Source organism: Rhinatrema bivittatum, chromosome 16 (assembly GCF_901001135.1).
Source record: "Rhinatrema bivittatum chromosome 16, aRhiBiv1.1, whole genome shotgun sequence".
In the NCBI taxonomy this organism is placed as follows: Eukaryota; Metazoa; Chordata; class Amphibia; order Gymnophiona; family Rhinatrematidae; genus Rhinatrema; species Rhinatrema bivittatum.
Window position 1 is genome coordinate 72,939,877 of NC_042630.1, and position 13,393 is coordinate 72,953,269.

The 13,393-nt window shown below is 41.6% G+C and overlaps 1 protein-coding gene across 3 annotated transcripts in view; it reads right to left on the bottom strand.

The window, feature by feature from the left end:
• Positions 1–261: 261 nt before the first annotated feature.
• Positions 262–13,393, bottom strand: part of LOC115077830 (dnaJ homolog subfamily C member 3-like) — a 228,538-nt gene continuing 215,406 nt past the window's right edge. For all 3 annotated transcript variants that reach the window (XM_029580122.1, XM_029580121.1, XM_029580120.1), the window contains 5 exons: positions 7,178–7,283; positions 6,932–7,052; positions 3,528–3,660; positions 1,120–1,268; positions 262–994 (listed from right to left, as the gene is read on the bottom strand). In XM_029580122.1, the coding sequence (XP_029435982.1) occupies positions 852–994; positions 1,120–1,268; positions 3,528–3,660; positions 6,932–7,052; positions 7,178–7,283 (652 nt within the window). In that variant the 3' untranslated portion in view covers positions 262–851. The remainder of the gene's footprint in view (positions 995–1,119; positions 1,269–3,527; positions 3,661–6,931; positions 7,053–7,177; positions 7,284–13,393) is intronic.

The window sequence follows — 13,393 nt, forward strand, 5'->3', positions numbered from 1 at the left end:
CTAGTTAAGGCGCTGTCAGAGTAGGTAGAAGAAACTCACTCAGGATATTGGTCAGGAGGTGAAATCCTTCAGAGGCAAAATGGAAGAAAAGACAACTGGTCTCCAAAAGGCTCTAATGTCCCTCAGTCCTGGAGAATCTCTGACCACTTTCTAAAACCATGACTATTAGATATACCTGGTCCTTTGGAGCACAAAAAAAAAAAACACAACAAAAACCTCAACACACACTCCCCTCCTCCCCACCAAAATAAAAAACTTAACTACTCCAAGGTTGGTTATTTAATTGCCCAAATCTATAAATCTTAGAAAGTAAAATTGTATTTTTTTCATCATTTGGAGAACTGAGCCGTGCCTTTACATTTTCAAGAAAAGGGGTGGCTGTATACATTGCACAGATTCAGAACAGCCTTCCTTAATCAGAACTGCACCACTGCTTTGGCTGACAGCAGCTAAGTCATTAAAAGGTCTTACAGAAACAAGAACAACTGCTTCTAGTAGGAATTTATAAAGTTTACACACCGATTTCAACCAGAAATGGCAGTAGATGAAAGCCACAGGCAGAGCTTTCTATGATCACCTTATGTACCTCCATCAGCAGGCAGGCATTGGGAATCCTGGATTTAAAGAAAGATGTCCATTTGTCCCTCAGTGTGATTGCCAGCACTCAAGCTGGACAAGATGACCTGTCTTTGTGCAACCATCTTCCTCTGTGCTTTTTAAAGTCTTTTTGATTTCAGAGAAAGCTTAGCAAAATAGATATTTAATCTTTAGATAAACCTAAAAAGACCCAACCACTTTCTGCATTTCCAAAGTTCCACAACCTTCTATCTCTGTGCACTGCATCCCCAAATTCAGTTAAAATTGAACTTGAAGTGATAGTTTCCAGAGCTGAAGGGGTTAAATTCAAAGGGCCATTGTTGGGAGTGTCCCCCTCCTCCCTGCTGGTTCTCTGGATCCAGGGGGTCCTCACCGGCATCCACTTTCTGCCGCAACTCTGGGGGAAAAAAAAAATACATTAATCAGGGTGTGCAAGGCTGGCCTAGTAAAGGTATGTGCTTGAGCACTTGAGCATACAAGGTGTCTGTATCCCATTAAGGGAATGTGCTTCAGCCTTAGTACCTGGATCTGTGAGCACCTCTTTTGCTGCAGCAATGTCTATAAATTTCTTCTCTGCTTCTTTCTTTTCATCCTCTGACTGGAAGTTATCCGGATGCCACTGCTGTGCCAGCTTCCTGTAAGCCTTAATAATTTCCTGCTTGTTGGCATCTCTGGAAATAAACATCATAAGTGTACAATGCGTCACAAATATCGGAGAGGCAAAAACAATGTTATAAGAACCAAGCCACAATACGATCAAAGCCAAACTTTGTCATTTGGCTCTCTTCAGCAATTAAATGGGGACCTTCAGGGACCCCATCACCAACCACATTGAGGGTAGACCAAAGGTATGCTGCTACCAAAAAAAAGAAACTAAAAAATTGGCTAAATCAACACTAACTCACCAAATCACATAGGAAATTCAAAGAGAAAGTGCGTACAAAAACCTAAATAAATAAACAAATAAATGTTTCCAACAATTTTAATACATATATAAATAAATCTTCATACATTTAACATTTTCCAAAAATGTCAAAATTAAACATTTTACATTAAATAAAGAAATTACAAAAAATACATTGAACATGACAAAATAGTAAACATATGTAAAATATAAACCCACTCCCCACCCAAAAAAAAACAACTTTATACACAAAAAACAAATATATAACAAAAACAATTAAGCTCTGGAATTCATTGCCAGCGGATATGGTTACGAAAGTTAGCGTAACTAGGTTTAAAAAAGGTTTGGATTAGTTCCTGGAGAAGTCCATAAACTGTTATTAATTAATAGGGAATAGGCACTACTATTACTCACATTAGTAGCATGGGATCTATATAATGTTTGGGTACTTGCCAGGTACTTGTATCCTGGATTGGCCACTGTTAGAAACAGGATGCTGGGCTTGATGGAACTCGGTCTGACCCAGTATGGCAATTTCTTATGTTCTTACATTCTGGAGCACTATAAATCATACAAACAAAATAATTTCCTAATTATAACATGGAAAACAGCTCCAACAAATTATACTTGTCCTTCCAATAAAGTTTTTAAAAGTATTGTTGTTACAAACGGAAGGGACTATTCTGGCAAGATCAACAGATCAGGAGCAATGTATCTATCCCAAACAAAACAATCCATAATTCCAGGAAAAGGGACTACTCTAGCAGAGTTTGCACGTCGTTCTACAAACTCTCAAAATTTTCCATGGGAAACATCTCAAAATTTCCCATGGGAAACAGAAATTAAATTTTGAGATAAGCTGTTTTTGGCATTCCTTTTCTAGAATTATAGGAATGTTTTGTTTGGGATAGATACATTGCTTCTGCTGTGATGGTCTTGCCAGAATAGTTTCTTCTGTTTCCAACAGCAATACTTTTAAGGACTTTATTGGAAGGGCAAGTATAATTTGTTTGAGCCATTTTCCTGGTTACACCAGGAAGTTTTTTTGTTTATATGATTTGCAGTGCTCCAGAATACTTTTAAGCTATATGTTTGATGGTTTTTGTGTATAAAAAGTTTTTTTTTTTATTGGGTGGGGAGTGGGTTTATATTATGCATATGTTTACTATTTTGTCATATTCCATGTATTTTTTTTGTAATTTTTATTTAATTTGAAATATATAATATAGAATTTTTAAAAAATTGTTAAATGTATGAAGATTTCTTTTTGTATATGTATTAAAATTATTGGAAACGTATTAACTCTTCTTTTATACCTTTTATTCTCTCTTATTAATGCTGTTTGAAATTTTTACCTTTTTACAATGTAATTCAATGCTATAATTCATAAACCGTTGTGATCTACCTATGGAAATACGGTATATAAAAAGCATACATTAAAAAATATTTGCTTATTTACGTTTTTGTACACCCTTTCCCTTTATGATTTTCCTATGCTACCAATAAAACAGGCTGCTGCCAAGGTCAGCTGGTGTGTGTCAAAGGCAGGTCTAGATACACAGGAGACCTCCCTTTTCAGGCTGCAATTCTTTGTGCTATCTTTAAAGAGACTGGCCTTCTGGTTAGACAGATTCCATACACTCTATAAAGAAGATCTGCTTCTGTTACTATCATCTAATACTACATGTTCTCAGACTGAAATGCATATAGTGCTACATTCTCACAAAGAAAACAGTTATAATGGAAAGCCATTTTCTCCTTAATGGTGGCTGATCCCACCTCCCTACCAGGGGGCATGGTGCTCCCTGACTAATGCCACTTGGGCTTGTGGTACTGCTGGGGGACAGAAATATGCCTGCTGCATTCTCTGTCTTAAATTATGTTTTCTGTTCAAAGGTATATTTAATACTACTTTCAGGGAGTGTTTCAGCTCAGAACTGGCAAATACATGTGATAAGGCAGGGGACACCCCTGCATAGCCTGCCTGCAGATGACCTGTCTGGAGGCTTATGGCTCAGACACTGACCTCTTGACCCCTAGAATCTTGTAGTAATCTCTCTTGTGGGACTGCTTCAGAAGTTTCTGCGCTCTCTCCAGCCCTTCCTTTATCTCCTCATTTTCCCCATCCAGTTCCTTTGCTGCTTGGTAATCTTCCACAGCTGCACGTAACAAGCGAGAACAAGAGTGCCAGTGAAAAGAAAACTGCTTTAAATTTAAGCATGAACTGAATCACATGACTTGGCCAAATATAAAATAAAGTAATGACAGGCTCAATATTCCATTTCCTAACTTTGCAGACATGGCACTGAGATTTGGCATCTGACTGGTTAATCATGTCCCTGGTATCAGCCTGGTGAATATGAAGTAGTAAAATGCATTTTGGAGACCTCTGCTGCAGCTTCCTGCCAACAAGCAGTGCCATCGCCCCTTGATTCTCCATTGCTTCCACCTGCAGTCAGCTCTCTGCACATGACAGGAGTGTAAAGCGACTCATGTTAGCCAGCCACACCATGCTGCTATGCTATAAACATGCAGCCAAGCCCCCTTATACTCACAATGGTTCTCCCTCTCACTTTTCTTTCTTCAGTTCCCAAGTTTTGCTTCTCCTTGTTATATGTAACTTTGCCTCTTATCTTGTTAATTGGTTGTTAAAAAATGTTAACCCTCAGGTTCCATGTAAACCAATTTGATATGACACATGTCATGAAGGTCAGTTTATAAAAGAATTAAATAAATAAATATAAATAAATAAATAAAAAAGTACCACTATTACCCAGAGATTTCCTGAAATGTCAGTATTCAAGACTACCCAGGTCCCTTCTTCAGGTGTGACCCCCCCAATGAGAGAATGGACCTGTGTGACCCTGAAAGCTCATGTACTTTGTTTTCTTTGGATAATTTTTAAATAAAAGTTCACAAACAAAAATATTTCTGTTTTCTCCAAGATTGATATAGCTACTAAAGCTTTGTTCCTTGGAAAGTGAAAGATGTGATACAAAAATTTAAATGAGACATACAGTAAGTTCATGCATAGCTTTGATTGATCTGTTCAGCATAATATAGCTACTAAACACAACTTTGCAATATATCATACAAATGATTGAAAGAAGTTCCTATCCTAGGTAACACTGCTATGCCCAACTGGAAGCCAGGACATCATGTGACCCATGGAGCAATGTGCAGAACTTTTTTCCAGCCTTTCATCTTGGTAGGCTTGTCATCACTGTAAGTCTTAGTGTTTTGTATTTTTGCCTGTTGAGATACCTAATTTTCCCTGCTTAAAGATGAGGCTTAGGTGTGTGGGGTAGAAGCAAGATGGCAGCAGGAACTGGTCATGGTGTGTTCCTGGCTATACCTTGTTCTTTATTTGTAGATTCTGATGTTACGTCTCCTAAAAAGGAAAGTGAAGGTTTGTCTCTTTCCTTCCAAGGTGGCTTAGCCCCCTGGACCAACAATTTCCAGCTTCCTGGCTAAGATTTCTGCTGAGTGAATGGACTCTAATATCCCTGCTGCAGTTCCATGCTAGGAAGCACTGGAGTCGCCTGGGGAAGAGCCTCGAGTCCCCCGGACCTCAGGCTTCTGTGCAATATTTGTGTGACTCAGTTTCATGTCATCATTGGAGCCGACAAGTGGGAGGGGAGCAGAGGAGGAGCTGCTTTCTGAGGAACTCTATTCTTCACCTGTGGCTGTGATTCCTGGAGGGAATCCGCTTTGTGTTGAACATTTTGCTTCTTTCCCTGCTTTAGGAATATCTTAGGCTTCACAGAATACATCTCTGGGTAGTTTTCTACGTCACTAGTGAAGCTGGTGGTAGTAACCCTAGATTCTCTGTAGACCCTGATGGCTGGATTTGGCAGTTCTCTTAAAATGAATAGGCTTACTATGCAAGCTGAGCCTCTGGTTCAGAAGCATGTGGAACTTGTGGAGGAACATATAGATAAAATAAAAACTTTGGAAGCTGAAGTTAAAGAGCTCCAAGCTGTTCAAGCCAATTTAATAGAGGAGCAGTGCTCCCTGTCCAGACATGTGGAATTTTTGAAAAATCATTAGAGGTATTTAAATGTACATCTGCTAAACTTCCCCAAAGTTATTTGAGAACTACCATGTGTGACAAAAAAAAAATAAAAAAAATACAATAAAAACAAATTCCGGGCAGTTTTGGCTATACCATCCGATACTATTCTTTCTTTAAGACAAGTTTATTTTTTCCATCAGCCTCATGTGTAAGGGATCAGCAAAATCAGGTTGCTCAAATTTCTGTGAATATGTTAAATTTGACTTCTTTTCTAGAAAATTCCACCCCTGAGGTTTATGACTTAGAATTGTCCCAGCAATCATGTAAATAAACAAGCGCTAAATCATGTATATAAGTTATCATAAGGACGCTTACAAGTTATCATGAGGATGGCTCCTTGCCTCCCTTATATATTCCCTTGTATATTATACTCTATCTTCGTTCTCCTTCTTATTTCCTACTCCAAGTTAACGCATCCTTGTTATAATGTAACTTTATACTCCTTCAAATTGACTCTTGTTATTGGTTGGTTATAGTTACTGCTTGTTCGATGTAAACAGAGTTGATTTAATTTGTATCAAGAAAGTCGGTATATAAAAGCCTTTAATAAATAAATAAAATGACAGGGCTATTTTGTTGATATTACTTGTTTCAGTTCAGGATTTATGTCCTGTTATGACGTTATATTTAAGAATATGAATACTAGTTTCTTTGGTCACATTGTTAGAATTTATCCTGAAAGAGTTACTCAAGAAAGGAGAAAGGGTTTCCTAATTCTTCATCAAGAAGTTTGCGCTTTAGAAGCCTTATTTTATGATATCCCTGTAAATGCGTAATAAAATATAATGCTGATTGGCATGTCTTTTTTGCACCTGAACAATTTAGGGTTTGTTTTTTTGTTTATATCTTCATCAGTTCCCAGCTAGGGTCTATAGTAATGGCAGGATTCTCATGCTCATAGCAGTTTGTTTTGTTTCTTTTTGCTTCCTTTTAATCTCTCTACCCCTTTCAATGACTGTGGGCTAATGACATGAAGGAAATTTGTATTCTATATGCATTTACTTTGGTCTGTAAATTCTGTTTCTTTTATGGCATTTCTGATGCAGTTATTGCTTTGTAATTTTGATTCAAATTAATATAAAATTTAAAAAGGCAAAGCTTATATCCACAAAATGGCATCAAGATCACATGAAGGATATTTGGACTTGCACTAGTTTGAAGCTAAGCACATGAGTTTTGGTGAATTTGGACTAAAGTCTGGGTAAAATGTTACTTTACAATTTCTTAAAAAGAAAAAAAAATTCTTATTTGAGTCGTTTATAATCAATAACATCTTCCACGTTTGGGCTCTTGTTGGAGGTCTTTTCCTCCATTTTTAATAACACCATGTGATCTCTTGGAGTGCTGTAAAGTACCTTTTTCCAGCTCCTCATTGAGGATGTAGGCCTCAGCTCGATCTCGGAGGATGAATAAATTACTAGGGTCTTGCTGATGAGCCTCTGTGCATGTGGCGATAGCTTCTGGACTTTTTTTACTCTGGAAAGAAAGGAGATCCGTCATACATTGCCAGATGGGAAAGTTGTGCATAAATCGCAGCCACACCGACCCTGGCTAAGCAGAGGTGCAGGTGTGAAAGGTGCATGAAAATCACTGACACTTACCTTGGATAAGCAGTGGCAGATCCTCTCATTGGCTTTGGTGGTGTAGATATGAACACTAGGCTCAGTTTTCATAGCTGCTTTGTATTTCTCTATTGCATCTTCATACCTGTTTCCGAGTTACAACATGTGCATTAGTTTTTAAACTAAATCATAGGGAAAGAAGAATACTGGATATTGGAATAATTGGGAAGTTAGAATATCCCACTAGAATCGTTATGATAGAGGCAGAAATAGCCCAGATGCTTTAAATAAACAGAATTAGAGAGAAATGATTCCAACCACCCATTTCAACTGTTAGGCAGGTTGTGAAAACAATAAAAAACACATTTTGAATTGTCTTTATGTGAATGGCACAAATCTAAAAAAATAAGATTGGAAGGATGGAATGTATGGCACTGAACTAAGATGCAGACATACCATAGATCTCTAAGCCCTGGTAAAAGGATAACCAATGAGACATTGATATCAGGGTACAAATTATATTCCTAGTCAAACTGGTGGATGGGTGGCGCTATGGTTTATATTAAGGATGGCATAGAATTAAATAGGATAAAAGTCCTGAAGGAGAAAAAAATGCAACGTGGAATCTCTTTCCCATCACCCATGATCAGAAATTCCATCTGCATGGCCAGGTTAGAGAGAGACAGATAGTGGCACGATAAGAGAAATTAGAAAACTAACAAATTAGGCAACACAATAACAATGGGAAATTTCAATACCCAGTATTGACTAGGTAAATGTCTTATCTGGACATGACTGGGAGGTGAGGTTTCCAGATACCATAAATGACTGCATCATAGAAGAGCTGGTCCTGAACCGACAAGGGAGTGGGGTGGGGTGTTTCATTTGGTGGCTCGCACTCATGGTTGACGCTGCCAACAGCCGGGCCTCACTCCAGCAGCGGGACACCACCTCCAGCTGATCGTCCCTAGGTGCACGTGTGCCTGATGTTACCTCAATTAATGGGCTCACAGCAGGAAAAGGCCACGGCACCCACTGATGACATCACCAGCCTTTGCCCTATAAAAGGGCTCTCTGGACTTTCCCACCACACCTCAATTGCAGATCTCCTGCATTCTGTGATCAGTGCATGTTTCTTCTTCCTGCATGCCTGGTTCCTGTCTCATCCAGCCTTGCCTCCTCTCTCCAACCCAGCCTTGCCTAAGTTCTCCAGCCTGCCCTGCCTTGTCTAACTCAGCTCCCCGTACTGTGTCAGTGCTCTTCCTTGTTTTCCCTGCAGAATGACTCTTGGATATGACCCTTGCCTGGTCTCTGACTATTCTTGTTTGCCGCCTGTCTTTGACCCCTTGCCTAGTCCTGGACCACCACCTATGCTCTTCTCAGAGAGACTCTCGCCTAAGTCCTGTCAGCCCCTGGAACCCAAGGGCTCAACCTGTGGGGAATGGGGCTGGTACAGGTGAAGCCCTAGACCAGTCTCTTGCCAGCAGACTTCTGCCAGCTTTTGGCGAGGGCCTACAGGGTTTGCCCCATAGGCTGCATCAACCTCACTACAACAAAGGTTCACATCGCTTACAGATTGCTGAGTCATGAACTCAGCGGACCTCACCTTGCTCCAAGTCATTTTGGCCCTGGCCCAACGCATCCAGGAGCATCAGGGGGGTCCTTGATCAAGTCACCAGGCTTTGAGAGACTCACAGCCTGCATGGATGCCCCGATGTCAACACAGGCTCTTCTCCCAGTGGCTCCAACCCCATTGAGGCCTGTTTTTCCTCCCAGGCTGTTTCCTTAGCTTCCACCACCACACTATCATAGGGATCCCAAGGAGTACAGTAGCTTTTAAATTCAATGGGGCATGCATTTTGAACTTCAGTCCGCCTTGTTCCACATCAATCATACCAAGGTGACATACCTCATCGCTGCTGGATGGGCACAGCTCTGGCTTGGAAATCTCCCCTATTGGAAGAAGAAAGTATTCTGCTCCAGAGCCTCTCAGATTTCCTTCACCAGTTCCGGCTTGTTTTTGAGGAACCGGGCCGAAATTCTCAGGGTTCGGCAGGGTTTGTGAACTGTCAGAGTACCCTTGCATCAGAGCTACAATGGGGAGAGGACAAGGCCTTTCTGGTAGAATAAAAGAAACTGGCCAGCCGAGATGTCCCCATAACTTTGGACATCTTAATCTTGCTGGTTAACCGCATTGATCAATGGTTTCAAGAACAGTCTCAGGTGACTAAGGCTATCCAGCACCCTGTCGCATTGCTCCCCACTTCCAACATTCTCTAGTCCCAGTACCTACTTCAGAATCAAGAGTTCTAGAGAGCTTATGCAGCTGGGCTGCCCTAAGCTGCCCCTCAAGGAAAAACTCCGTAAAACAGTGATTTGCAACTCATGTCGCGACATACCAGTATGTCACCAAGCACAGTCAGGTGTGTCACAGCTCCCGGTGTTCCACTGCCCCAGTTGTGATTTCCTATAGTGGTGTACTAAAGGGGTGGGGAGTGGTCTGCCCCTGGTGACAACACAGGGAGGGGTGCCATTGCTGCCAGCAGGAAGGTCCCACAGCAGCACGGAGAAGTGATGTGCTGGCAGGGTTCCAACTCCCCGCCAGAAAAAGCGAGGTCCTGCATAAGAGGCCAGCAGCAGATGAAGGCGAGGCCCTGTGGTGCTGCCAGTGTTTTTCTTGAGCCAGCAGCAGAAAACAAGATCTTGTTGTGCCGCTGGCATTTCCGAGAGCTGGCGGCAGAAGATGAAGCCCTGCTGTGCAGTCGACGTTTTCCAGCGATGGCAGCAGAAGAGGTCCTGCTGTGTAACTAGCAGCCAGCAGCCAAAGAGCTCCAAAATGTACATGACAGAACGAGAGACTGGCCCTGTGAGAGTAAGTGCCTGTGTGAGCGAGTTCCTGTGTGTATGAGCGAGGATGTGTGTGTGTATATGAGAATGGAGTGTGCATGCGCCTGTATATATATAAGAAGGAGTCTGTGGGTGATTATGTGAGAGACAGTGCCTGTGGGTGTGTACGAGAGGGTGCCTGTAGGTATGCAGGGGTGGAAGTGAGAGAGAGGAGGCACGTGTGTGCGTTTGTGAGACAGGAATCATGTACAAGAGATACAGAGGAAGCGTGCGTGTGTGTGGCGCGCGACAGAGGAAATGTATGTGTGTCACACACACAAGCTCTCTCTCTTTTTTACCAAGTGTGTATATGTGTGAGACAGAAACTGGTCAGGGAGGTGACTGGTGTGTATGAGGAAGAGATACTGGTTAGGGAGGTGTGTGAGGAAGAGAGACTGGTTGTGGGGTCTAATATGAGTATGTGTGTGTAACTGGTTGTGGGCTCTAAGGAAGAGGACCGTGAGGACAGAGCTTCAGCAGCCGCTGCTGCTGCTTCTGTTGTGTACTTTTGGCCTGCAAGGGAAAGGAGTAGGAGAGTTGCTGCAGAGGGTAAGTAAAAGTGGCTTTTTAAGTTTATTTTTCTTGATTGACTGCCATTTTAATTATTGGGTATTATGCGATGTCTGCTGTTTTGAAATATTTTATTGGTATTTGGACAATTTTTAAATAATTTTTATGAGGTTTTGTTGGATGATATTCTGTTCATCGGTTGTTTGGTAGCATTTATTAGTATAGCTTTACAATTATTTCTATGTTGGCTTATTCTGTTTTCCTAATAGGAGGTGTATTAGTGTTTAGAGTCTGGTTTAATATTTGTATTATTGCCATTTCAAAAGTTGGTTTGTTATTGAGTGTGTTCAATAATGCAGGTGTAACTTTGTACAGATTAGTTTGTGTGCATTACTGCAGATCCTGGGACTATGTTAGGTGCTATATTTCTCTTTCCATTTCTCCAGTTTTGCACTGCATGCAGCGTGCCTTTTTAGATTTCCATTCTAGTTTGTCTCCATATTTATAATTTGTGGTCTTTCTGTACTTGGTGAAGGTTGGTTCTGTGTGTGACCGAGGTGAGGTATTTTACTAGCATGTAGGCATTTGTATCAGTCTTATTTGTTGTGTTTTCTCAATAGGACATGCATTAGTGGTAAATTACTGTCTTTCCATAAGAAGGGCTATTGCACATGGTAGTAGAGGGAGTTTGTTTTGCTTTTACTGAAATGTCACCAAAACCAGAATATTTTTTTTGTATGGTAAGTTGTACGGTAATGCTCTAGTTCTGCTCTGCACTCATTGTTGGGGGTGCAAGGGAGATGCAGACTTTATGTTTACATTTAGCCCCATGACAGTCACATGTTCAGTGTGTCAGGCATGTAAGAACTATTTGTCAGGTGTGTTCCAGGCAAACAAAGTTTGAGAACCACTGCCGTAGAAGACCACTAGGCTTGTGTCTATACCAGTAATTGAGTAGAATTCCTTGGAAATGGCATACTGAGGTCTCACCTGCTTGACCACCTGTCTCACCGCTGTTCATCCACCACCTATAATTGATGGTAGCTACTACCATGCCAGACCTGCCTCCTCAGAACGCTGCCTACGCCAATAATTTTCTAAACAGGCTGAAATCCTGTCCCTGCATCACCCCTAGGACTGTGCCATAGACCTTCTGCCAAAAACGTTGACCCCGTGGGGTAGGGTCTACATGTTGTCAGTCACAGAGACAGAGGCTATGAGTTAATCTATCAAAGAGAACTCAGAAAGAGGCTTTATGGGGCCCTCTTCTTCTCCAGCTGGAGGCGGCTTCTTCTTCATGGGCAAGATGGATGGTTCTCTCAGGCCCTGTATTGATTACAGGGCCTCAACACCATCATGAAGAACAAATATCCCTTACCTCTCATCTTTAAAGCTTTTCGATTGCCTACAAGGGGGAAAGATTTTCACCGAGTTAGATCTATGTAGCACTTACAATCTTATCTGCACCCACGAAGGAGACAAAGACCGTGTTCAATACCAGAGACAGGCATTACGAATATTTTGTTATGCCATTCAGCCACTGCAACTCCCCTGCAATATTGCAAAATATGAACAAAATATACTGGGATCTCCTATATTTTCACAAAGTGGTATATTTCAACAACATCCTCATCTACTCTCAATCTCCAAGTCAGCACCGGGAACATATCAAACAGGTGCTGCAGAGGTTACAAGACCACCATCGCTACACAAAATCAGAGATACGTCTTTTCGAGCAAAAACAGCTTCCCTTCCTGGGCTATATCATCTACCGAACCACATAGATTCTGCAAAGCTAAAAGCCATCCTAGAATGGCCTCAGCTAATAGACCTTTGGGTGCTACAGTGATTTCTAGGATTGGCTAACTACTATTGCCAGTTCATACCAGGATATTCAACCCTGGCAGCACCACTCACTGCTTTAACCAGGAAGGGAGCAGATACCTGGTATTGGTCCACAGAAGCCATTGATGCCTTCCAGGTTTTCAAGTGAGCTTTCTCCTAAGGACCTTGCTTATGTCACCCAAATCCTAAGTGTCCCTTCGTCCTAGAGGTAGATGCCTCTACCCTTGAGTAAGGGGCTGTCCTCAGTCAACACAGTGAAAAAAGGGACCCTCCTACCATGCTCCTTTTTCTCCAGGAAGTTCTCTTTAACAGATAGGAATTACACAATCAGGGATCGGGAATTCCTTGTGGTAAAATTAGGACTGGAAGAATGGCCCCTTTTAGGAGATGCTGCCAAACACCGGATCACGATCTATACTGACCACAAGAACCCGGATTACCTAAAACAGCTTAATCCTATGCAAGCCCGGTGGTCTCTCTTCGTCAATCGGTTTGACTTTGAGCTCCGCTACCAACCAGCAGCTAAAGAATCAGAGAGCCAATGCTCTCTTATCACTCCTTCCAGTCTCTTGCCAGCAAACCTCTACCAGCTGTTGGGGAGGGCCCTATGGAGTTCGCCCCATAGGCTGCATCAACCTCACCAAAACAACAAGGGTTCACATCATTTACAGGGAGCATCTTCTGTAGATCTAATCCTCACTATTATGCAGGATCTTGTGTAACAGGTAACAATGCCCTTCCTTCCCTCTTTTTTAATGAGTGATCTACATCAAGTCTGGGCTTCCAAAATGAGAAATTACTACTTACCTGATAATTTGCTTTTCCTTAAGGTGAATAGATGGATTCAGGACCAATGGGTTATGCACCTCTACCAGCAGACAGAGATGGAGCAAACTGACATCACAGTATATATAGCCCTGCAGTGACATCAACCTACCAGTATTCTCTACAAAATCAACTGTAGACAGACTAGCAAAAACTTGATTAAAAACAATCATTTCTGTACTCAACCAA